The 26,668-nt window shown below is 39.9% G+C and overlaps 1 protein-coding gene and 1 long non-coding RNA gene across 3 annotated transcripts in view; one reads left to right on the top strand and one right to left on the bottom strand.

The window, feature by feature from the left end:
* The window catches only part of cdin1 (CDAN1 interacting nuclease 1), a 54,133-nt gene extending 48,951 nt beyond the window's left edge, over positions 1 to 5,182 (bottom strand). The window contains exons 1-2 of one of the 2 annotated variants that reach the window (XM_026151980.1): positions 5,089 to 5,182; positions 4,693 to 4,793 (exon numbers count right to left, since the gene is read on the bottom strand). In XM_026151980.1, the coding sequence (XP_026007765.1) occupies positions 4,693 to 4,793 (101 nt within the window). In that variant the 5' untranslated portion in view covers positions 5,089 to 5,182. Of the gene's footprint in view, positions 1 to 4,692; positions 4,794 to 5,068 lie in introns of both variants that reach the window. The other variant, XM_026151979.1, reaches the window with a different exon arrangement.
* Positions 5,183 to 5,265: 83 nt separating this feature from the next.
* Positions 5,266 to 26,668, top strand: part of LOC113012248 (uncharacterized) — an 81,137-nt gene continuing 59,734 nt past the window's right edge. Inside the window, exons 1-3 of the long non-coding RNA XR_003270672.1 lie at positions 5,266 to 5,315; positions 5,448 to 5,514; positions 5,909 to 6,038. This is a non-coding gene — a long non-coding RNA (uncharacterized LOC113012248). The remainder of the gene's footprint in view (positions 5,316 to 5,447; positions 5,515 to 5,908; positions 6,039 to 26,668) is intronic.

The following is a 26,668-nucleotide window of genomic DNA, read 5'->3' as shown; positions in this document are numbered from 1 at the left end:
TGGAAAACAGAAAATGAGGTTCATGCTATCCGTCAAGTGGCGAGTGTCCACTGGTCTGGCAAAGAAACACATTACACTGACCAATTGCCTATTCCCCCAAGCGCAGCTGGGGAACTTGTACCATTCTGGGCAATTTTGTTTCATTCTTCGTCTGCAATTGATTCCAGTATGCAAAGAGAACCCCAGGCTAGAGACTCTGATATAACTGCCCAGCTGAACTGTAGGTTTCCCTCAGAGTACATATGTTTTTTGGGGGGGTTCAGTGACAACACTACTACTGACACTAGCATACAGTACAGCAGATGCTGCTCTTATTCTTAGAGTACCATATCAATAGTTTTACTCTACTAATATTGACCTACTCAGTCTATCGCTCCAGTAAATGCAGTTTTTAACCTTCACGATAAGGGACCATGTAATTTCTATCAGGCCTAACTCAAAAACAAGCTGCTTACCTCTTTGTTTTTAGACCAATGAGCCAAAAAGGCTTTGCACTCTATGGAATGTGCTTGGACAACATCCCTCTGATATGAGAAGGAAGTAGCCATTCCTTTGCTTCCTAATCAAGTAATTGATTACATCTATTATTCATGAACTCCTTAGCCTGACATGAAGTTGTATACTCAGCTTCTCTTCTTTCCACACCTTCTCTCTGCTAACACTTCATTCATCCCTTCACCCTTCCAGTGCTCATCTAACCACATAAAGGCGTGGAATTATTTAGCCAGCCTTCAAGGGTTGTACCCCTAAGCCCCAACTGCCAGTTTGTGTTTTGTTCAATATGGGCAGCCAGAAGTGTGAGGCCATGCACTGGAAGCTGTCGGGGCTGGCCCCACAGGCTCTGCACTTGATCAGTCTCTGGGTAATGTCATTGCCACTTCCAGCCTACAAAATACTTGTGGAGTTCTACCTTCACAGCACAGCAGCTGGAAAGAGAAAATCAGTTGATTCCACCGGGACAATCGTAGAAATCAAAGTTAAAACTGAGAAACAAGCCAGGAATTTAATACATATATGCCAAGACTTTGATATACCTAAAATGTGGGCAATGAGCCCTTGAAAGCTGTGAACAAATAATAAATACCACACACTGGGAAAAAAAAGCGATATTTAATGTTTTTTTTCTCCACCATATTATACCTGTTATCAAATCCTTAACTTTAACCGCCATGTAAAGAGGTAAACAATATGACTACAATAAATAATCAATGAGCAATTCCCTGAGCTTCATGCTGAGCTGAGATATTACCATCAAAAACAAAGTGTAGCCAAGAAATCATCATATCAATGGCACATGCCACAACAACCCTGCCCTGCGCTTTCCTTCCAAAGATCATGCTAGATAAACCCCAAATAACAGAGAAATTAACAAATGCTTGACATTTGCTCAACATCCATTATTCTGACACTTCTTCAGAATTTCAAAAGGCTGAACGCATGCTTAATCAACATTCATATTCCCAGAGCGAGCTCCAGCACCATATTGCAGCCCGCCTCAGTGCTGATGAAAACGGCACATTAGGGCCCGATTCGAAAAACGTTCAGGGACTCCTCACCAGGGAACTGTGTCTGTGCGTGTGTGTATGTGTGTGTGTGAATAAAAGAGAGGCGCTGATTGTGTTTAGTGGGGAAAGATGCTTCACACTTTACTGTTTAAGCTTTTCTTTTTTGCAAATCAGCCGCATCTGCCCCGTTTTGCTCATTCTTTTACTTTCATCACTGTGAAAGCCATATAAGGAGCTGAATGGCATTTTAAAGAGGGGGGTGATCATTACATCCCAATTCATTCATAATATAGCACAGAAGGACACAGAGGACTCTCACATTCCCTCCCTCTTTATCTTGCCCTTCTTGCACCAACTCTCTCGGGGGACAAGTGGTAGAAGGACTGGGGTCCCCTCTAGACCCATGGGAAGACAGGCAAGGCCTGAGAGAGCAGCCCATCATTTCCAATTCTAATATGTGGCAAGAGAAGGACCTGATGGGACTGATGTCACATTTCCCCCCACACCAGCCTGCGATCGGCCCCCCATCCCCCTTTTCTGCCTAGCCACAGTCCAGATAGTAGACAGGACACCACGACTGGCTAAGAGGAGGGCAAAGAAGAGCGGGCAAGAACGGGGGTTGATATTTGCATGTCCCTCCATTGTGAGTGGGGGTAAAAAGTGACAGCACCGTGTCCAATTCTTTTCCCCCCAGAGCAGCTCGGGCCCAGCAAGAGAGGCCAGGCTGACAGATGACTCCCAACATCTGTGTTATGCAGCCGTTACAGATGAGGGACTCCACATCACAATCTTTCTCTTTCTGTCTGTCTATAGGACACTCCCTCTCTCCTCCCACAAACGCTTTTCATAATACAAGCAAAAGACCGACAGACTCTCTGTGGAAATTACCTTGAAATGGCCTATAACAATCTTTTTGTTCCAAGTTTAAATTCTCTTCCATTTAAGTTCCCAATCAAAAGCAATGACTATGAAATGATTTTGAACTCTATACAGCATTCAGATCCTTTGGGGTAATGATTATTTTAACAGAATTTAAAAAAAAAAAACAACTAAAGGGGAAAGAACTGTAAGAAATTTAACAAATAAAGATTTTTTTCAACCTAGTCAACATCTATCTACTGTAGATCTGTAGCTATAATATATGATGAAAGATCCTTTTTATATCAACTCCTTTTATTAATACATTTTAACTTTAATTGCATAAAAAATGAATTCAGCCAGAGCAGAACTGTAAAATGACCACAGAGGACCATCAAATCATTTATGATTTCACCTAAAGTCAGTAACTAATAACTCCCTAGACCTAAATATATTACATCAGTAGGATGCCTTTACGCTCACCTGTGAAGTATTTTCATATACTTATTGGATAAATCAGATTAATGTAGCATAAAAGAAAACTATATGGTGTTTACTGACTCAAAGTCAGCCTTTAGTGGTTAACTACATGCATACAATTAAGGCACTGACTGTGCTACTTTCTTTGACAGAAATATGTGCATTTCATGCCATTTCTACTCAATATTGATTTTAACTGAGTAAATAATATTGCAATTAACAAAATGAGGTTTGAAAATATATATATTTATTACAGTGCTGGCTCTGGCTATGTTGGCCAAAGAGAAACCCTGAATAAAATACAATTACAGGGTAGCAAAATAATATCACTATCTAAATAAACTTCATGCCTCTGCTATTATACTTGTAAACAACACATGAATTTACAATTTATTCAACAGTTTCCATCCCCTGGAAAACAGGTATAGTATATTGCAAAATGATTTGGTATCAATGCAACTGTCTATTCTCCTGACTGTAATAACCAATTCTCTTGCCCATCCCCTTAGTCCAAGCCTGTCCACAATAAAGCCCCAAACCCCCTCCAACCCAACCACTGCCAGGCCCAGCCTGGCCAATATTTACGCAATGGCAGGGCTCCCACACAGTCTAAGGGGACAGGGGGTGTGTGGGGTGGGGGTGGCTGACTGCTGTGCCTGAGCGCATGCTAAGAGATGATGGATGGCCTAGTCGATATGTTATGTCTTAAGAGCCTGATTTCCTGCCAGTCCAATCACTAACCCTCCAGAGCCCAGCTCAGCTGATTGGACAACCAGAATAATTTCGCAGACTGTGAAAACACTGCTGCCGTGCCTGTCTGTCAGGCCCAGTGACGAGACTCAGGGATTTAAAGAGCAAGGGCCTCCCCGAGATTGGTTATAGTGAACGTAAAAATAATAACCAGCAAGACTAAACAAAAGAGCAAGCACCTCTGGGAGAGGAAGACTGTGAAGAATTACTGGAATGAAAACGGTGCAGTGTTTTCATTTAATTATTACACTCCAGTACAAAAGATGGCATTTGGTATGTTTGTTAAAGGCAGTTTGAGTGAGAATACAAAAAAGAAATAAACGCTAGACAGACTTCAGTGTTTCAGTGCTTAAACATGAGCAATATTGGATGCATTTTATATGCATGACATATTCCGTAAAATGCTGACAGTGAGAACAAAGGCAAACTGAAACTCCATGGCATCCCCTTTGGGGACCTGATACCTTCTTCTAGATTGGTGATTAGGGCACAATGGAAGTAGGAAGCTCCAAATACATGCGACTTTGTAAGTGACCTCGACGGGATCAGCCATGCTGTCCTGGAGGCCTTGGGGGATTACACATGTTACAGTCAATAACAGGAGGGCCTTCAGTGTCAAGGAGAAAGGCAAATACAACCATTAACCTCTCTCTTCGATTTCTGGATGTGCAGGACCTGCATGGCAAAACGCTGGCTAATGCTGTGGTGGAAGCCAATACAGAAACCTGTGTGGAATTAATTAGTGATCTTAACAAGTGAATTAAATAGGATCACAAATGCTGAAAAATAGGAGATAAAACTGAGGGGGGGAGGGGGATTACTTGGCTATGGGGAGCTGTACTCAGATGATAACAATATAATTTAAATTAACAAGCTTTCTGATACATTAATTAATTTCCAATAATCCAACGACATCTTGTTTGGGCTTCTTTTGGTCTTGACTCATTGTTTTATAATGTGTGGTAACTGATGCTCATACCAGCAGTTTGGTGTTTACTTTCTATGTCAGACATTAATATGCACTTGGAGTACAGTAACAGTCAATTGGCAAATGCAACGGAAACACACACTGAATGCAATCCAGTGTGTACACACTCACCTTGGAAACTTGTCCTTCAGTATCTTCATGCATCGGCGTGTAGGTCTCAGTTTTTCAGTCCATCGCACTATCTCTTTATATTCTGCTCGGGACAGTCTCATCTTTGAAGAGGGGAAGAGAATCTGATCAACACATGCTTCTGCACAAAGTTGTGACAACGCGACCTGCGAGGGTGTCAGGTCATTGACAGCTGTCAAAAACAGCTGTTTTACTGTTTTAGTAGCTGCACCGCTAACCAAACCTAGCTTTATGTTACACCTGCGAAACACTAAGGGCATATCATAACGTAAAACCTTCGGTCTCACCAAGGTATTAGTCGGCTTCATGTCTATTGTGTGCAACATGCTGCAAAAAATAGCTCAAAAGCAATAAATACCATGAAAAAGGGATCTTTACTCTTAATTCCTGCAGTCCTAGTACCGTCCCCGATAGCTGCTTCCCGCTAGGAAGTTGAAGGGGGTTACTTTCATGTGAACACCGAGTTGATTGGTAGAAGAATCCAAGGAGCTGAGTATGCCGACAGATGATTGGTTACTTTGTAGCGCGAAGGCGGTGCCTAGCTAAGACGTGTTGGTCACTGGAACTGCCTTCTCGTCGGCTGTTAACGACGCACGCAAAAACGAGTAGGTATTAGTAATGATAAGATACAGGCTCTCCTGTTACATTCTTCAAGTATTTTGCAGTCCAGCGGCTCTGGAATACATGAACTGTGCTGTTAGGGAAAACGCTTATGTTTTTTGTTCTTTTGTTTTAAGGGAAAGGTTGTAATGGAGAAATAGAGGCACGGTGACTGGGAGAAATAAGGGAACGCCTCCCTAATGCGTATGTGAACTACAGTTTCACTAATAGCGTGACAGATTTAACACATTTCTAGCCATGGTTTTGGTTCTGCGTTTACATTTATGGCACTCACTGGGGATGAAAAAAAAAACGATGGCTGAAACAAATAGTTTTTAGCTTTGACCATAAAGTTTCTATTTTGTACCGCAACACTCAGTCTCATGTAAAGCGAAGGGTTCATGCAGCGATTTCAGACACATGGCTCTTTTGTTTGTACTTCTGATTTATTTTTAAAAATAGTTATTTACATTTTAAAGAACTGAAGACGCAGTATCTTTATAGCTGAGTCCATCGTTTTTCAAAAATTCTTATTTTCCGTATTTAGCGCAGTAATTGAAATTAAAGTGTCTAAATATATTTTCTCACCTTTTTATAGTGGTTCAATGAGAGTCATATGACATCTGTTACCCGTTGACTCCACAATTACCTCCTATGGGAAATGTTGTGGGTCATCTCCAGTCTTGGGCTCCCCCAGTATCCACCAGCATCCTCTCTCAGCAGTAAAGGTATATTGGTTCAATTTGCACGACATAAATTAGACGTAAAAAATTCAAATGGATTGCTGTATAGAAGAAACAACTGTGAAACTTTGAAGGATAAACATTTGCTTTCTGTAACATTTCTAACTTGAAGCTGTGTGTCTTTTAATGATTATGAATCTAACAGTTAAAAATTGGTTGTTTTAAACAACAGTAAGATTGGAGTAATTCTTTAAGACCAAATACATCCCTTGAGATCAATATAATTTTACAATGGCATTACTGTATAATTAGTCTCTGTGGAATAGTGCTAAAGCTCATTCACTAATAGATTTTCTTTTAAATCTTTTGTCTTCTTCAGTTCATTTTTGTTTGATTTTTATTTTAAAAATAAAAAATGAAAGATGATCGCTGTCACAAATAACAGGACTCAAAATGTGTATTTTTTATTTATTTATTTATTTTTAATCTGTATTATCACCTGTATGCCTGTATAATTATATTAGTCTCTTCTATGGCTGAGTCAAACATTCTTTTGGTTTTCTGCATTCTGAGTGAACAATGCATCAGTGAGCAGAAAGGCTCTATCTGACCTGTGCTGTGTCAGAAAATAGCAGTCATTGTTGTTGGGCAGTGTAGTATGATGTCTGAGATGAGCTGAGGTCTTAGGCTCTGTGTTCACCGGCATAGTGCCTGGGTCTGAAAGGGCTCAGCGCTCTGTAGCTGTTACAAAAGGGAGCTGTGTAGTGGGATTGGTATAGCTAGATAAGATCAGGGCAACTGAGGAAGTCTGGTCTGATTGCTACAAAGGGCTGAGGTCAGGGGCAGGAGGAGCAGTTTACCCATCTAGGTATCAGAGGATCAGGGGTTTTGGTGGGGAGCCGTGTGTGTAATAGGTATAAAAGGACCAGTGTAATGCAATGGTATAAAATGATAAAAATCAGAGAAGGGGTTGGAAGGCTGTGTATTGTAATGGCTTCAAAAGCTAGGGGATCAGAGATTTTGTTGTTTGCAGGTGTCTACTCTTGCCCTTCTATGTACTCCTATGTGTGTGTGTAAGCACACATTTTTGTATTGAATAAGTTTATATCTGTATGCATTTACTGATGGCTAAGAAAGCCACAGCAGGCTGTGATTAGAGCTGAAAGAGAGAGCGAGGTGATGGAGAGGATGCAGGGAAAAGATACCGGGTGAAAGATGAGTGCTTTGGAGACTGCGTGTAAACAGGGCAGTTGTACACCCAGTGTCGCTAACCAGCTGTGAAGCCGTCTCACAGTAGGAGATGAATTTACAAAGGATGTCTCCCTCTGATATCCAGGAGATGCTGCACTGATCTCTGCTCCACTGCTCTCGGCACACCATTGTAGTGCTAAGCACTGTTCCACTAATGGCACTTATATACCTTAATGCCTGGAAAACATTTACATTTTGCTGGCAGCAGAGGGAAAGTGTGTATCTGTGGAGAAGAGGAAAATGCGTGCATGCATAAGAAGTGTTTTTTATCAACAGTATCTGACAATGAATTGAAGATTTGTGAGGCTGTGTAATTTCCGTTACTCATCACATAGTTTAAGGAAATTGCAAGCCCTCCCATGTCTTACACATAGTCCCTCCTTACCATATCTAGTGATATTACTCACGTTACAAAGAGAGCATTTTGTTACACTAGATCGTCAGCATTACTGTCATAATGTTCCTTTTTTTCCATTACTGAAGCCAGTGACTTCACTCCCCTGCAACACAGAATTGCTCTCCAATCTTCAGGGAGTCTGGGATCTTAGCTCTAAAAATCACAGTTTAAACATGAGGCAAACCATAACCAGGAAATGCCTGTAGTATTAGCAAGGTATCGGATTCATACATCCCCCTTTTACAGCATGACTGCCCCTGAAAATCCCACATCCATATTTTACATCATGGGAGACAAGACACATGTGTTTCACCTAAGCTTTCAAAGCTGTTTCTTTCATTTATTTTATTATCTTTTAATGAATTTAATTAGAGGACATGTAATTAAATACAATTGTGCTCATCCCCTTAACACACACACAAACACACACACATATGTGCAAACATACACACACACATTTGGCTGTAAATCTGTAAATCGCCCAAAACAACATGTGCAATGTGAGCAAATTTACTGGATTAATAGGAGATTCATAATATTTTGGGATTGTATTTCACTCTAAATGGCTGCATGCGGAAACAAAGGCTGCAGCCCAAACTCATTAATCATAGTCAACGGGCTGCCCGAGTGCAATTTGCATGACCGAGGTGGCTGCACATGCTGCCGTTCGGCCTAGGTTGCTGGATCTGCCTTGATTTGGCCCGGCCGTTAACGCTGCGTCAATCAAGGATAACCCAATAACAGTATGACAGAGGAAGAGGGGAAAAAACATTTTCTTCTCATTACCCAACACCACTTCCCCTCCCTCCCTCTTCCTGGCTACCCAACTTCTTATTTTAGTTAGGACTAATTATACTGGCCTGATGAAAATGAAGCCATTCTGGATCTGCATCTATTACTGAAAGCATAAATTCCTAATTTAAAAAAATATATACGATTTAAAAAAACTTGAATATTTAAAATAATAAAATATTTTTCCATCACTAACCTCTTAATGTATATTAATAGATGTCAAAGTGTGATTTGAACGTTGCATGTATTTTCAGAGAAAATAGAAGTCTAGCTATTTAGCTTTTTTATGGTGCAACGTAATTACTTTTATCTATAAAGAAAACTTTTTAGGTTGCTCTGTATTTTTGTCAGTCACAGTTTGGAGCCTCACTAAGCCATTTTAACTGTAGATAATTGGGTTGAGGCGTGATGCAGTGAAGTTCAAAATGAAGCACAATTTCACAACGCTCTAATCTCACCAATGGCTCCATACACTGAATTCTAATTATCTCGTCAGGAACTTTGAAAAAAAAAAGTGGCTTTTTAAATTTTTATTTCTAGTCCATACGAGGTGTGTGTGTACAAGCGTTGGTGTGTGCGACACACCATGATGTGTGCGTGCGTGCATAAGTGTTTTTTTGTGTATGAGGCACACACACACACACACACACGCACACACAGACACCCACCATCACCACACACAGACACGTGAATGCGGCTTGTGTCTGGTCTGGCCTCTCTACCTAGCTCTGCTGACGAGGCTCATGCTGTGCTCTCCCCCCATCCCCTAATATCCTGGAGGCATTTTTCTCATTATCAAATATTGTTTGATGTCTTTGTTTCTTGATGATTAACCATGGTCACCAAACACTGGTCTGGATTGTTTAAAATTTAATTTTGGGGCTCTGAAGTACCTGCAGAGGGCCGACTGGTGGGGACACCCGTATTTTATGTACGCTATTTTTCACGCTGAAATGCAAGAGGACACACATTGAAAAACACAATAAATCCTGGAGGAGAATCATTAGTGGAATACTAGTGGTTTTATGACCATTGTTATTCAATGCTGTATTGAGATGCAGTAAATTGTACTGTTTATTATGGGTTAGTGGATTCAGTTCAATTTTCAGAATAATTATGTTGTTTTTTATTTTGCATTAATAAAACTGCTCACTGTATACTTTTCAGTGTAAAAACTTAACGTTCCTTATTTACAGTGTAAATATTTGTTTCTCAAATCCAGTTTTTATTTTTGTACATCTTTTTGCTTATTCCTTGTGTTTTCACTTTACCGACCACATATATTTCACTGATAATTTGAACATCATAAAGACAAACATCTTGCTTTAGGTACCCAAGATTTATGATGGAATCAACATCATTGTAAGCAAACAAATAGGGAAACAACAATCTCCCCTAATGTCAGCATGTCAAAACTATATTGAATACTTGAAATATCTGTGTATCTAAGGCTGAATAGCAGCCATTGTATCAGTCTAATGATATTATCCTCTGAAATTTGGAGTGAAAGAAAAATGGCAGAAATGAGCAGTACCATTGTCTGCCCCCATTTTATCTAAACAAATTGCAAGTGCAGAGAGGCGCAGACTGAGGGAAAGGAAGAACAAGGGAGACAGAGAGAGAGACAAAAAGAGAGAAAGTGCTCTGTAAATGAAAGGTTATGCGCCGTCCCATGTGTTTGTATTGTCAATAACTGGAGAAGGCTGTCAAGAAAGTGGGGAGATAAAGGTCAATAACTCAGGCAAATGTGTTTGTATTTGTACACTCCTGCTGATAGCATAGCAAACGTCAGGGCCTGTGTCTGACACCCCACAACAATAACACAAACAGTGGGGCTAGCACTAGAATAGTCATTATTATTGTTGCTGCTGGAAATGAGAGGGAACCTCAGCACATGGCTGTGACAGCCGGCACAGTGTCACTCAAACATCACTCCATAATGAAACACGCCAGAGATCAGAAAAGGCGATGATAAAGTGTAAACACAAAGAGATTATGCTGCCGGATGATTCTGATATTTGCCTTATTTTCTTGTCTCTGAAGAAATATGATCGTAACCGTGATGTTTTGGAAGCACTTAACACAAAATGTAGGCACTGGAATAATTAGGCCTGTTACTTTTGTTTGTTTTTCTTTCAAAATAAAGTTTCCAGAATTTCCCTTTTATTGTTTATCCATCGCTAATTTTCAAGCAGTGAAGCATGCTTGTTTTTTAATAACGTCATTAACTTTAATAAAGTAAAATATGATAATTGTGAATGTAGCCCCTTTGATTAGATCAATGAGAATTTTCCATTTTATCCTGAAAGATAAAATAGCAAGTAAATTAAATTTGTAGGACTAAAAAAACAAAATACAAACACACACAATGTTAAGCTTTAATTTAAAAGCTTGATTCATTTTTCATGATTCCTATACGTGTTTAACTGCTATTTTTTTTCGAGAGCGGTTTAGTGTTTCTCTCCGTGGCCTTGAGTGCAATAAATGTGCAATTAACAGACTTAACTAATTCATGAGGAACATTTTGAGACTAACGAAGGGCATAACTACTGTACAGACGCCACTGTCATCTGTGAATATTGTTATTGTTCTGCTTTTAATTGCTGGAGGAGGAGGAGGAGGAGAAGGAGGAGGAGGCAGCGTGTTTTGAATATACGTCTTCGGTTACCATAGCAAAAAAGAAACACAGGCTCCCTCTTGACAGTTATATCTAACGTCAGAGGTACGTGGAGGTGTTAACTTCTCCAGTTTAAACCAGCTACCAAACAAATGACTTTTAACACACAAAGAAACCAGATATAAGTAGGTATACCACAAGTAATGACATCGAGTCATTTGGCCATTCATCTGGATACGTGATCAAAGAAAAGGTTCCACAATTTTTATGTGCCTTTAAAACACAGACTTTTTTTAACCAGATATAATTTGTGTTATTTTAACTGTTATTGCAGTGGATTAAAAAACACTCAACTGTCTTTCTTTTCTTAGCAAACTGCAATGATTAAATAGTTTTAAGTAAAATGCAAACAAAATAGCTGCCTCGCTGTCTGTGATTTTTACCCAAGAAGCGTATTTTCTGTTGTCATCAGCGCACGTGTCCACAAAATTTGCAAACGTTGTGCTACTGTTGTGAGCGCATGAAGCAAAATGTACTTTAAGTGAGTATATAAGTCCATAGGGGAAAGTGGATCCCTCTCTCTCTCTGTTTCACCCTCTCCCCAGTCAGTTTGTTTGTTGGCTGTGGAGCCTCGTAGTGGTTTACATTACATATGATTATGTAAATCTGGAGCTGTTCCTGTGCATTATGGGCCAATGCATTGTCAAGATCTTTTCTAAAGCAGTCAAGTAGCTATTTCTGAATTCTTTTATTATTTGAGAGTGCAACAAAGAAAGTCTTTTGTTCACTGTTTGCCGCACACACACTAACATGCATACACAAACACACACACACACACATACACGCGCGCTTCTGCTGCCGTCCATGACTTACTACTGTCCCCTAGTGGTGCTCGAGTCCACAATCCCTTAACTCTCCATTTCTATCAACTTTCCACACTTCCATTCACCTGACTTCCCCCTGTCTTTGTCCTGCTCCCCTTCTGTGTGCCTTCTCTCTGCCTTATCATGCTCAAACATTTAAAGGGTTGATTTGCAGTATTGTATGACAGGGAGCTCCAATTATGCATTGCTGTGTCCACAGTGACTTTGCTTTCAATGGAGGGCTCAAACAGTGTCAACAAAAACAGGAACCCTGATGTTTTGTGGCTATTGTGAGGCCAGAGCTCGTGTCAATAAGGTATTGTTTAGTCAGAGTGCCACACCAAAACGGCAGTGAGAATGTTATCAGACCTGTGGAAATCGGGTGTGCGTATAATAGTGCTAAAATGTAAGTATGATTGTTTGGACAAGCCCAGCACAAATGCATACAGGGAACAGCCTTGGAGCTTTGTCACCTTTCCACGCTGTTGTTTTTAAAGTGAGCAACGCAGCGGGAACCTTTATAGAACAAAAACCCTTTTTTGCATCTGTCGCTTATTTCATGATTCTAAAATTACTCCTCGATTATTTATTTGTTTTAGAATTATTTTTAGTCAGGTCAAAAGAGTACTCTCTTATGCCTGCCATCACCGAGTTGATCTCCTATTCCCGCAGATAATAGTATGCATTTTTATACTTTTTGTTTTTGCTTTCTTGATCACTGTTATTCCAGCTCTAATTGGTGTGATAACCTGGAACAGTGCTAATAAACAATAGGGTAAAGGGGTCAGCCTCCACTGGCAGTGCATGGACACACACAGTCAAGTCACTCATGTCAAATGACCAATTATACAGGTTATAGAGGATGGCACCTCCGTCTCCAGTGCCCCGTCCCTCCTGGGATAGCTTTCCAATGAGTGGGCTATCACTCAAAACCAAACCACATTCATTCATTAGTCCGTTAAGATGGGCATCAATTATTCATTGAGAAAGTGGCCAGTGGATTATTTCTGTCAGCACAAGGCTTATTGTATCAAAGGTTGATTATGGCTGTGTTAATTTAGCATGCACTTTTGTTTGTGTGATTTGTCAAAAGGATAAATCTTAAAAACGAAATGTGAATTAAAAAAAAAAACATCAAATACAATTTTTTCACTTAATTCTAGAGTTTATATAAATATATATAAAACTTTCACAACAATATATTTAATGATTTTAACCAAATGCAGAGCAGTTTTAACATATAGAGAGTGCATCACTTTCACATTGCCCTGCATAATTGAACTAAATGTAACTTGCTTGTGTGATACGGTGTCGTCATGATTTATGAGTTAAATATGCTCAACACCTTCCCTTTATTCTTCCTTTCAGTCACTAACAATCCTGTGCTCACATGTTTTTTTCATGGCATCATCCCCAAAATTCACACCCACGCCACTCTGTAAAATCGTTTTATTAGAATGTTAAAAAGTCCTGCGGGGATTTTATTTTTTTAGAGAGCTCAGTGAGAGGGGAACTAGTAAAACAGTTACACTAAACTGGACGATTGACAAAGCCTTGGCTGAGACTGCAAACACAGACTCATGCATTGTTTTGCAGTTAAAGTGTTAATTACATCATGCATTAAGCCTTTTTTTAATGTATAAAAAAAATTTTATACCCCAAATTTTTATTAAGCTATTCATTTGTTGTTTAATTTCCTGTTTATACTCATTTTACAAAAAAGTTAATTTTCCTTATCAAATTTATAGTAAATTACATGATTATTAAAATGACATTTTCATTATTTTGTACTGAAATGTCTTAACATTAACCTACTTTCCCCTTCATCTGACTCATAGAATACCCTTTGAAAACATGACTAAGTGAAGTGCTATTTAAGCAAACACGTTGCGAGTGAGGCAATGTTTTAGCAAATATATATATGGAGTGTTTTGGAGATTAGTATCCTGTTACAACACATAGCAACACACTTTAGTTTCGTGTTTGCAGGGTTTTTCCCACTGACAAATTTGAACTTCAGAAAACTCATTCAAAGCAGCCGATGAGGAGACGTGGTATGTAAGTGTACACCATGTCAACAAACTCCTTTTAGCTGGGAGCATTACATGTTATGTTAAAGGATATTATTGTTCTCGATAAAGACTTTAATAATATTGCCTTTTATCAAATGAAATATGGGCATATATAAATATTATCCCGCTATTTTTAGGATGAATGACAGGGATTCTCACAGACGAGTAGACACTTTATATGGTCAGAAGGCTCATTTGTCTTGACCTTTCCCCCCATTACTAATCCCTGCCAGTGATATCCAAGTGTCACCACGTTACAGGTTAAAAAAGTTCATTGATCCAAAAAAAAAAAAAAAAAAGGTGTGTCACTGTTTTTAGAGTTTTAATGAAGGATAAACAGTGAAGAAGTGACAGAGTGCAGACTTGGACTTGGCACTGGGCTTTGAGCCTCAGCAGGCACTTACATGTGATGCAGTGACAGCTCTTTGAGTTGGTGGGGAAATTAATTCTTGCTCAGTGTAAAGAATCTATTCATAACAGCTTTTGCTTGAGAAAACATTAACAATTTTTCATATGGATCAAAGTGGCCATCTGGTTAAATTCACACAGGCTATACCTTATTCATGCACCTCGTTTACTGCTCTCGGTGGATTACCTTAATTTTCTGTCTTCCCTTTTCCCTCAGGTTTGTGGAGCACTTGCAGAGTGAGACTCTCTCAAGAATGTGTCTAATTTAGTGGCTAAGAGGCAGATTTATACCTGTGCTAGTTATGAAGAAGGTTGCTCCCTCGAGAAGCCCAATGACTGTTTACGGGCGGCCTGACAATGCCTCAGCAGATGATGAAGCACCTGCCAGAGTGCCCCCCCCCCCCCCCCCCCCGCCATGTCTGTTCCATCCCCTTCTGTCTGTCTGCTCACTTCCCTTCCTCCTGCTTTCTTTTTTCTTCTTTCACTCTTCCTTCCTCCTTTCTTTCTTAGCGCTCCTCGCTCACTCCTGTCTCCCTCCCTTTCTCTCGCTTTGTTTCTTTTCTCAGAAGAGCCACCATCTCCTTCAGTTACCATGGAGTTGTGCATTTTACAACCATCCGCACTGCTCTCCCCAGAGTGAACCCATCTACTTACTCTGCCACTGAGAATAAGAGTTTTCCCTTCCATGTCCTTCTGCCATTCTTCCTCTATTCTTCCTCCCCTTCCACACATTCGTACACCGGATGGACAAATTGACAGCAGTGCACAAACACACACCAGCAAGCAGAACTGTGGTCAGGTTTTGTTTATGACAGAGAAAGGCAATATCAGGATTGTTTCAGAGTAGTGTCATCACATGAAATGTATCGCTGTCAGGAGTATGTTTTATATGTCTGGGCTCTTGGCTGAAGCCATTTTGGGAAACAGAAAATATCATATCGTATGACCTCCTCTGGTATAAAAGTAAACTATCAGCTGTAAATCTGATACACAACTACAGTTTTGCGTGTGTGAAAAAGAAGAGAATTGAGTTCACTGCAACATAAGTAAATGAAAAAACACTGTTTTATGAAGTTAATTCTATTTTTAAGTTAATGCTTTCTTACATATTCGCAGTGATCTAGTTTTTAAACTGTGATTTTTAATAGAATTAATTAAATTATGCAGTTTTTCTGTGGTTTTTGGAAGGTAAAAGCAAGACACAAGACACAAGGTGAACCCTTATCATATATTTAAAAACAACTAGTTATGCGCTATTCATTTTTCCAGTGTAAGCATTTTAGGTTAATTTCCTCTTTTAATAATTTTACAATTTTATAAAACCAATAATTTGTCCTTCCTTATGTTGTATAATATGGCCAATTCTTCATCACAGTGTTAAATTGCATTTGTTCTTTCTTTTAAGTATCCAGGCTGCATTAAACTCAGTGGGCCATACACTCATTAATGTATGTTGTATGAGTTTGCACCTGTAATTAAGTGTCAGTTTATGAAACACACAAACACTAATAATACCCAGAGCTTTTCTTGGTGAGCCCAGTGGTGGCAATAGCCCATCCATCAATGTCCCTAATGAGGCTCATACAGACAAGTCAGCGGCAGCTTCATGAGTCCCTCAGACTTATTTTCTGTGCTATAATACATATGCTATGATAACCACCCAAACCCCCCTACCAAGACAATATGAGCAAAGATAGAGAAAATATGTGCGTATCTGTGTGTGTGTGTATACATGTTTGTGTGCAAGGCCAATAATAAGCATGTCGTATTAAAGCGTGTGTATTAAAAGTGTGTTCAAAGTTCCCATTAACCTCACTGCCACTTTAGTTTAGGCGATGTTAATCAAAACCAGCACCATTAAGTGCGAGGTCTTTAATATGGCTACTATTTTCAATGTCACCATTAATAATATGATGCTGAGTGTCCAACTTGAGAGCTAATGAGGTGTCATAGGTTATTTAGACCAGTCAGAAACCAGCACAGGGTATCAGTTATACAAAGACCTTGGCTTCGACACAGTTGTAGAATAGCGAAGCTATTATGTAAGGCACAGTCGACACCAAAACTCTGTTTGTACAGATCTTGTTTATTTATGGTTTCAGCTAACCTGGCGTTCACCACTGAGATTCTTCAGAAGCTTATGAATGATAATCCTCTTCCTGTTTATCCAAATCATATTTCTCTTCTCTGGCTCTCCGAGGCACAGTGTACAGAATGTGGCCGCCATATTTGGATAAGAGATATGCAGTTTTTAGAATCTGAATCCTTTGTTCTGTGGACAGATTTCATGGTCGGGATCCTTTCTGCACTCCTCCCAAGTAACAAACATACTTTTTTTGTGCATTTAGGGGGCACGGTTTTGAAATCACGTCCCCCTTGTGATTAATGTGAATTTATGTAACAATAAGGAGAAACTACTTTTGAAATACTTTAAGACTCCTTGATATATTTTTTTTCTGTTTGTCAGTATGAAAGCAGCAGCAGTCAGTGTGTCGGCGGTTAATGACAGAGGAAGTGACGTCTGACAACTATAGCCTGCCACGGTGGTTGGTTCTTTAAGAGCAAAAGGAGGTGGCCACGTCTCAACGCTAATGGAGGAGGAGAAAATGGCCGTGTCACATCTGTCAACGTATTATGCTTTAAACCTAGACAGTTGTTGTCGCTCTTGCAGGCCCATAATTTTATGCCATTAAATGTACCAAGGGGGGAAAGAGTCAGGGAAGAAGGAATGAGGGAGGTGGGCTCTGAAGTGAAAGCAGTTGTACAGTTTCTCTACCTCTTGTTTCCTTCATGCCTGATTCCCTGCCACTTTTGTGCTGGAAACTTTTGGCATTTCTTGAAAGCATAAAGACCAGTTGGGACTTTAAAGTGATCACAAAGTCAATCATGTTGGCTTGAATTACCAGCAATCTCTGTCAGTTAGTCCCTCTCAGCGGCTACGCCGCGATGTGTGGGAGGGGTGTAGGCAAGAGTTGAGCGTGTGCTCGTACGAGTGTATATTAACATACTGGAAATGCGTGGGAGTGAGGAAAAGTATGAAACTTAAATTACAGATGATGGCACAAAGGGACTCATTTTCATACCTAATTGTTTTAAGTTCAATAAAATGAACTCGACTTGTTTGGGAGTTTTTAGAGAAAACTATATGGAGAGGAAAGCAGAGTTTTAAAGGAAACTGTGCGGCCAAATTACAAAGCCCCGCAGGTGAGAGCAACTCTGACACTTTTTTATGAATTGCAACTAATCGAAAATGTTGGCAGGAATTACTGTCACTTGTCCTGATTTGTATGCATGGCAACCTTTTTCATCTCAAAGAATACTAGACCCCACAAGGTCTTTACATTATGGGCAAACATTTGCAATTATGATGAACTCTGCCAGCTTATCTCAAAAGGAACAGGTTCTTACTGATGGACAAGAAGACATTTTAATGAAATAAACTGCTTTGAGCTGATGAAATAAAGATTGCTCCACCTCAGGGCACACTCAAATTAAATTATCAAGATGACTGCATGCATGCCGCCCCCATTAACGCAGGTATCGTAACAGCCTAATCGCACTGCACTTGCTCTCTATAGCATTTGTGAAAGAGCTACTGTATACAGTGGATGATGCTAACACTCATCCTCTCTCCCACGTTTCAGCCCTCTTCCACCAAAGGCCTTACAGCTTTTCTTTTACTTCATTCAGTGGGATGAACTAATGTTGAAACCATATGTTGTCCCTGGAGGCTGAGCGAGTAGACACTGCGATGCATGCGGTTTTATGCGTGCAGATAAACATGGGCTTGTCAGATGTCTCTGGAAGGAGCCCAGAGTCCTCTGCCTTAAAACAATGTTGGTGTTGGGGCGAGAGACTGTGACTGGCAATGGGAAACACCTGTGCTGGGGTGAGCAGCCGGGCAGCGTAGGGTTAGGGGGGTGCAGGGACTTTACCACTGTTAGAAGAGGAAGGGAAGGCAAGAGGGAGGTATAAAGCCAGTTCGAAAGGCCACTACATCCTCAACATTTGCTTCTGAGAAGTGGAGGTCGAAGGAAATTAGTTACAGTAATGTCTTGGTTGTTGCCACTTAAATTTTAACACACATGTGCTGGGAAGTGAGCCAGAGTCTCAGCCTGGAAGAGAGTGTGCACAGCACTAGTTAGTGAAGACCATTAAAAAATTTGTAATGGTGGGGGAAAAAATATGGGAAATATGTGACTTAATCCATAAATAATTTTTTGATCAAAAATCACTCTTTTAATATCTTAAGGAAGGACTTTCCAGAAGTTACTACAACCACAATAAATAAAAAGTAAATAATTTACTTACAAAACTGTGTTAAAGTGGCATGAAATATTTTTGTCGTGTTCTTTACTTTTGTATCAAAAAAGGGTTAAACTTGCTTAAGTGTTAGGGCAATTTCTGCAGGCATTTCAGTTTTATGTTTGTTTGTTTCTTTATTTATTTATTGAAGAATATCTAGCCTAGTGGAAAAGAAAGTGTATGCAGTAAAAACATGCAAATCTCAAATGAAATAAAGAACACACAACACACCAACAATTTCACAGCCAAACATCTTACCCCACTGCATATCCATCAGCCTCTCCTCAGCGGCCCGACGCTCCACACTCAAGTCATGTCGATCTTTCCATCTCATGCTTCTCTATCCTGAGGTGCCTGCTGTCAATTTATCAGACTCTTCCTTTTAATTTCATACTTTCCACCGTGTAAGCATCCATCTTCACTGTCTGCAGCAGTGTTAGAGGGTTCAGAGCGTAGTTGTGTGTAATAGAGGCTGATGTGTAGACCACGACTGACAGGGAGAACCAAGTTGCAATGGAGTAATGAGTTTGTGGAGAAAAAAAAATTCTGTATACTGCACGCAGTGTGCGGGTCCACATTGTAAATTTTGTTGGCAGTTTTTTCTTTTATTTATCTTTTTTATTTCTGTACATGTGTGTATCAGAATCCAAAAATGTCAGTTTAAGTTAAAATTTTGTGTATTTACATTTAGGTCTAGCTTTAATGCCCAGGAGTAAGGTTGTTGATATAGTTAATCTAAAATTTGTATCAAGCTACTTACAAGCCAGATGCCTACAGTATGAACCTGAAAATGTGTGTTGGGGAGAATGATGTAAAGTAATAGAGTGGATGTTGCAGTATCTTTGTTCTGAACTGACATTTATCAGTGGTTGAATCTAGCAGTCACACAGCCTTATACAGTCATACTGATGAAGAGAAATCGCCTGTATTTCTGGATTCAAGCATAAAATTAGTAGATTAAATTTTTGTTAAACTCCATTAGCTCTATTCCTTTGATTTGACACATCCAAAATGTGCACTGAATGTGACACATAAAATATAATAAATCTAATCTTTATTTTGGACTCTCAAGCCTTGTCTCTATAACCCTCTCCTCATTTTCTCATCATCCTTTCCTCTCGTCTACGTTTTTTTTCTGTCTCTGCATCTACCAAAATTAATTACTGTATGTTTTATTTTATGAAGGTGTCAGGATGAAATGATGAATGGCTTGTAATATCAAAAGATTAAAGGCACAATGCAATGAAGGACGCACCTGCTTACACTGTGATAGTGCTTACATGCGGGCACACACACACATTTACACACACAAAGCATGCACTCACAGTCTCTGGGGCCCCTGATATCTGGTTTCATATTTGATATTAACTACATGGGGGAGCGATTATGGCCACAATGTCATTACCAGTGGTAGAGGGGCATAATAGAAGTGAACTTTTCAAAAAGGTCCTTATAATTGCTGCCTGGGTCCTTCTTGATAAAATTCAATATTGATATGTACACCGGTCCCCTCATTACGGCCACAGATGAAAAAGAGCATTTCAGCATTCTTTAATGAGCGCTGTACCAGTGAAGGTCATCTTAATGGGGTTCAACTTGTTTTTTGGGAGCCAGAGGTAATATTCTAATGAGAAAGAGCTACTACACCACTCTAGTAATTCTGTAATTGCACCCATGGATGCCACTTTATTGTTGCCTGTGCAGCAGTGTTGAAGTCCTTTGTTGTCATTTGCAATATTGCTTGTCCTCTCTGCTCTGTTTTGGTGGTCCACTTTCACACATAGAGATGCACAAATGCACACATTACTGTATTTTAAGACACTATTCAGTGTTTACTGAAAACTGAAGTTTTTCCTTGGCTTACTTATGAGCAGACGGCACAATGGCTGTGCAGTGTTTAGCACTGTTGTCTCATAGCAAGAAGGGCCCGGGTTTGAATCCACAAGCTAGCCAGGCCTTTCTGTGTGATGTTCTCCATATGCTTGCATGGGTTTTCTTCAGGTACTCCTGCTTCCTCTCAGAATCCAAAAACATTCCTGGGATTAGGTTAATTGGAAGATCTAAATTGGTTATAAGTTGTCTATTTTTCTGTGTTAGATCTGTAACATTGCTAGCATTTTTTTTTTATTAGAAAAAAAACAACCAAAACGCCACTAATTGTCCAGTGTTGCATTGCACTTTGAAGACTTTCTGTGTCCAATTTGTCCAATATTTTTAGCCTAGAAAAGAATTATTCACAGCAGTGTTCTTCAGCCACCTTTAATGTCCTAATCTTTAGATTAATCTTTAGACTTTATCGTGAAATGGGCTTAGCTTCTGCATCTAAAAATTAAATCCAATGCAGTGCCTTAAATCTGTGTTGTCTAATTACCAGTATAGAAGAATAACCGTCTGGTTGCAAAAAGAAGTCTGATTACGTCAAAGTCTTTGAAAAAATTACCCTTCTTTCCTATGAAAGTTTTTGTCTCGTTTTCTAGGTTAAGGTCTTTTTCAATGCATGATAGTCACTTTCCTTAAGTTCTCAGTCAAATCCCGTCTTTCCTTTTCTGTGCTTATAAAAAAATAAAAAAATGGGTAAGTTGCGACTTCAAAACGGCAGTCCTCAAACCAATTTGTGACATAATGGTGGCGATATTTATCTTTTATACAAAGTTTGTGGTACAATCAGTGGAGTTAACCATTAGGCAATTATAGTTACATCACAGATTACACAAGGAGCCTAGAGAAGAAGTGCACATTCAAGATTCCAGAGGTTGAATGTCTTTTTACTTGGTTGATTTGCTTCCCTTGAGTCCAGTCTCTGAAAAACCCCACGAGCTATGCCGACAAGACAAATGGACAGACAAACGGCACGTGGAGGCCATCTGTTGTTGCCATGGTTGCCTTTCCTCCATAACAACCCTCATATTATCGCTAAACTCAAAGAGAAAGCAGAACAGTGTGCACTCCACAACTTCCACTGGCGATATTTAGATTTACAGGAGCTTTTGGTCCAGTGGCTGTTAGTCAAAACTGCGTCAGAAATAATGTCTAAATCAATTTTCACCGAACAACAAATAGCTTTTGTTCTGTTAGCATTTAGCATAATTTGGATTATTGTAGAGTTGCATTATAAGTTGGAAGTTGGTTGCTCCAGATATAGTTTCTCTGTTTAAAAAAAAAAGCTGTGAAAATAGTTCTAAACTATACGAAGCTTCTAGATCTCCCCCTTTCCTCTTTGTGCTATTATTCCCTATTGTAGGTCATGTCAGTTTAAACAGGATCTTCAAATATTTTCACTCTGACTTGTATGCACATGGGAGATGCACTACAGAACCAGAGGTTAAAAGTCACAAAGCCTTTTCCCTTTTTGGACACAAAAATAATTTTCAAAGTCACGAATCATCAACATTCAGCTTCCCATCCAAAACAGTTTCAGTTCAAGACAATGATGAAAAAGATGTAACCCAAACTTGAGGGGTGAAAGCTTAGGGGCATATACTCTTTGGGGAATTAAAATGAGCAATTTGTCAAATTTCATTCACAGCATTGAGGTTTTTAAGCATGGGTAAATTTCAATCTCTCCTCTGTCTTTGACTAGAGAACGTGGAAGAGTGAACCTGCTCCGTAGGATTCAGGCAGCTGTGTAAAAGTGTGAGGGAGTTTTAAAGGTGATGAGAAAAAGGCAAGGCAGTGAATATCATCTTGTAGATAAGACAGCCACCCCGCTTTCCACAGGCTACATCCGTTTTATTGCATCTGGCAGCGAATTAAGGCATGTGTGGGGGAAAAAAAAAGGACGATTGAAAATGAAACCCCGGGCTAAGACCGCATTCAGCCCGACTTCTTTCCTTCCTCTGCACTGACATTAGACTTTGATTCTTCACATGAGATCCTCTGATGATGGTGATGAACCATAAAAAATGATATAGCTCAATAAAAGTACAAAAAGGTGCAAGTTCATAAAGCATACCTGGGGGCCATGTTAGGTTTGGTCCATCCCAATGCATTTCTTCTCCCTCTGCTGGTTTTTAGAGCTGATTATACTTAGTTATTTATAGATGAAACATTTTTTGATTTGGGAGAGTTAGTGTGGCTGGCTGTTTGTGTCTGCCGGGTCCCATGAGGCTGTTACAGTGGCGTCCGTTAAGAAAGATGTATGACCTATTAACTGTTACAGTATAGTACAATATAGTTGTCATTGCTGTTGTCATAAACAGAAATGGGGAAGAAAAGTCTTATTTGAATTTATGGAAAGTGATTGGAAAATTGCCTCAGTTAATACGAAGGACAAAGGAGACATTTGTTGGAATTGTCTTGTTGACCTTGAAAGTCTGTTTTTTCCAAAATATAAAAATAGGTCATGTGACTCAATATAACGACATCATGCCAGTATACTCAGCTTTGAGTCTATAGATTGTGGAAAATCAGCTGCCATCTACATCCAAGGAAGTGTATAAACATATCAGTTCTTTCCTTTCCTCATTGATCCTTTTATTGTTTCCTCTCTATTGAAAGAGTGCAGAGGCACTCGTGAGCAATGGCTCCCTCCTCTTCAGTCATGTGTGATGTGACTTGAGCTGTGTGATCTCTGTGAGAGAAAACCCTGATGCATACAGGAAATAATCAGGGCAACACAGGCAGGGTTCAGAGGAATGCAAATATTTTCAGAGTGCTTAAGAAACAATACCACACACACATACACATTGCCAAATATGGACCACCTCCACCCCACTCCCCATGCTCACATACACACGCCACATCATACACACTTTTAACCACAATACATACCCACACATACATCACACACTGAGGGAAAAAAAACAAAAAAAAAACAACAACCAGCCCCCTGACAAAACTCTCCCCAAGTGCATTTGCATAAAACATTAAGCTTAACAAAATGATTACACCTGACAAGTTGAGTTGGAGGAAGAACATCGCCAGTGGCAGCCGGTTACTTGCAGATGCTGCAATCATTCTCTCGTCAAGCAACTGTTTCATGGCCGCCTTTGTAGGCACTGTCATCCCGCTGCATCGTGATTAATCCTTCCCTTTTGTTTTTCTTTTCTCCCTTCCACCCCTCTCAGTCCCTCCCACAAATCCAATAAGTTGCCCTTAAATCAGGTTACCCTGCACCTTGCAGATAGGAGCATTGTGATGGATATGCCAAAATGCATGCCAGGCAGCATGTTTTTGTGTGGAAGCACTGTGAAATTGTACTGCTGTGATTTTGCATTATGGTGCTAAGTGTTTGTCTTGTAATGCAATTAAATGTGCATGTAAGCCACCCCCACACTCCCCAAACTATTGTGTGCCGTATTTAATAATTTTATATACGCTCTTTTGTGACATTGCCATTTAACCTGAGGTAAAATAGAATAATTTAGAAAAGAATAACTTTAGAGTGTTTGCCATAGAGAACACAAGCTGGATCATTTTAGAAAAAAAAAGATGACAATCAAAACATTAATATCCTTCTCAGTCATATAAGCCTGCTGAAAATTCTTAGCTCAGAATACTTTGCTGAAGGATAGCTTGCAGATAAAGAAAGAGAGAGATTATTGCCTCCTTTCATTTCTGCCCCCCTGGCAGCTCTAGGTATGGTAATATGGTTTTTGAATATTTGCAAGCATAAACTTAAGAAATGAGTGCTGATAAGGAGTGACAGCAACAGAGGCAGCAGAGATCTTCAGCATGACAGGCGATGTCAAAAACCCTGGTGACGCTGTCAGTGTGACAAACTTTTCAAAAGAACAATGCACACACACACCGTTATTGAAGTGAGCGGCTGCAAGCCTGTCTGACAGTGTTGTCCCAGCAGTTAAAAAATGGAAACATCACCTAATTATGCACGCCATATTTTTTATCGAAATACTTAAGCCAACAAACTTTCAACATATGTCAGTATACTTCGCTAGAGTCCCTGCGTACTACAGGCGCGTCGGTAGAATGAAAGATTTAATTTCGGGGAAAAACTTAAATGCGATTTAAAAAATGATCATTTGAACAGATTTTTCCACAGATGGAGAAAAATAAAATTGGGATTTTTTTGTTTGTTAATTTGGGTTTTTTTGAGCTTCAGTCTGCATTGGATTTATCCCAAATCTGACATTAACCTGCATATAGGCAGGTGTTAGTCTGACGCTCGGGTTCTATTGAGTTTTGCTTGTCTTTTCATCTTCTGCTTTACTTTTATTGGTAACTCTGCACACCCTGTCACGAGTGTTAGAAGTCATGAGGATCATTACTTTCAAAAAGAACCAGCTGGCCCATTGTTTAGGCTCTACCAGCTGTGTCTATTTTCATAACCCATTTCCCTTTTGTTCTGCTACACCTCCTTATAGTATAGAAACAGGAAGACAGAGTTGTATTTCACCTTTTTCATGAACTCTTACCCTCATGATAGCCTAGTGCTCAGTGTGCGCCTGCATACGTGTAGGTGTCTGTACATACAGACTGTGTCAGTGTGCATGTCTGAGTGACTGCAAGGAGGAAGGCAAGTTCTGTAATCACCTAATCCAAACATACACTCAGGGAATCTCATTACTGGACCTAACAGTTCCATTTTAACCTTATCTGGTTTCAATCAGCCACCTCTCATTTGGAGAAAGGCGCAGAAACTTGATTCCTTTTGTCTAGAAGTCTCTGCTATCGGGGGTCTCCTGTTTGTCTTGTCTATCACCATCTTTTACAGCTAACATTATTTCCAATTCCCCATCAGCAGTAAGAGAAGCGATTTAAGTGGCAGCAAAAAAGCTGCGACTCGTCATCCAGCTTCCAAGTAGCGGTGTGTGACATCAGCAGGCTTGTATGTGCAGAATGGGAACTCCTGTTAACCCCACACTCTTCCATGGACATTAAAACGAAACCTGACCCTGGCCCTGGACTCTGTAAGGTACTGCTTTTTTTCCCCACTTCTTTTTTTTTCTTCTCTCTTAAACAGGGAATCCTGTAGCTTTTGCATATGTGTGCTGTGTGTGCAGTGTTAAAATAGTGAAGAGGGGGTCAGAAAAAGGTGAGCGTGAAGCGACGTCAGCGGCTGCAAGTGAACTGTCTCAAGAATCCCCAGATTAAAAAACTCCAGAAGGTTGAGAGTCAGAGATAATCACAGGATCTGGAATTCACAATAACAAACTAGCCATATATCTACCTGTCTCCGGCCTTCCTCCCCGAGACGGCCACGGGGTCAAACAAATGGCTGCATTCCATCAACTGCTCTTTTTTTTCCTCCTGCTGGGCTCCCAATGAAGTGTCTGGAAGGATCAAATATGGCCTCTTAAGTGAAGCTTTTAACAGCTTTTTTGGCTTTCTTCACATGGATGTCTTCCATTATCATTATGATTCCTTTTTTTTAATCCAGCAAGTTTCTTTATTCTCATTTTTTTGAGCACTGAGAGTTGTCGTCATGTTATTTTTAGTTTTGAGAATAACTTTAAAATGGACTTTACCACTATAGCATCACAACTGTGACTCAAGCTAAGAGCTCATGTACCTGGAGGATCTGAGGTTAGAGGTCTGGAGCTTTGTGGTTGGGGTTAGAGCACTTCCTCTGAGACTTATTTTGGAGCAACGGGCTCAGTGGCTGTAGTGATTTCTGGGTTGAATTAACAGTTGAGCAGGGGACCTGTGACTAGTGTCTGGAGGGAGCTGTTGGGGTCTATTGAAGGGTCTAATACAGCAGGTATGATTTACATAGCTGTGAGAGAGTCCAGGATCTAAGTCTGCCCAGACCTTCTCTCTAGGGACTGTGCTAAAGGAGGTGCTGCATTGTGATACTTGTGTGATTTATGTTCCCCACGTACTCTTCCTTCCATTGGCTGACAACTTTATTATTTATTTCTGTTTGTTATAATTATTTACTTTTGTGCACTTAAAAATACTGTACATTGCTTCGCCATTCTGAAAACCTTGGGTTGCAGCCTAGAGATTTGACCGTGTGCCTGTCTTTTCTTCAGATCTGTTCTCTGTAGAGGTTAGCCTTTGTTGTTGCC

Source organism: Astatotilapia calliptera, chromosome 19 (assembly GCF_900246225.1).
Source record: "Astatotilapia calliptera chromosome 19, fAstCal1.2, whole genome shotgun sequence".
NCBI lineage: Eukaryota > Metazoa > Chordata > Actinopteri > Cichliformes > Cichlidae > Astatotilapia > Astatotilapia calliptera.
Note: the sequence above shows the minus strand (reverse complement) of the source record. Positions and strands in the feature narration are given on the sequence as shown.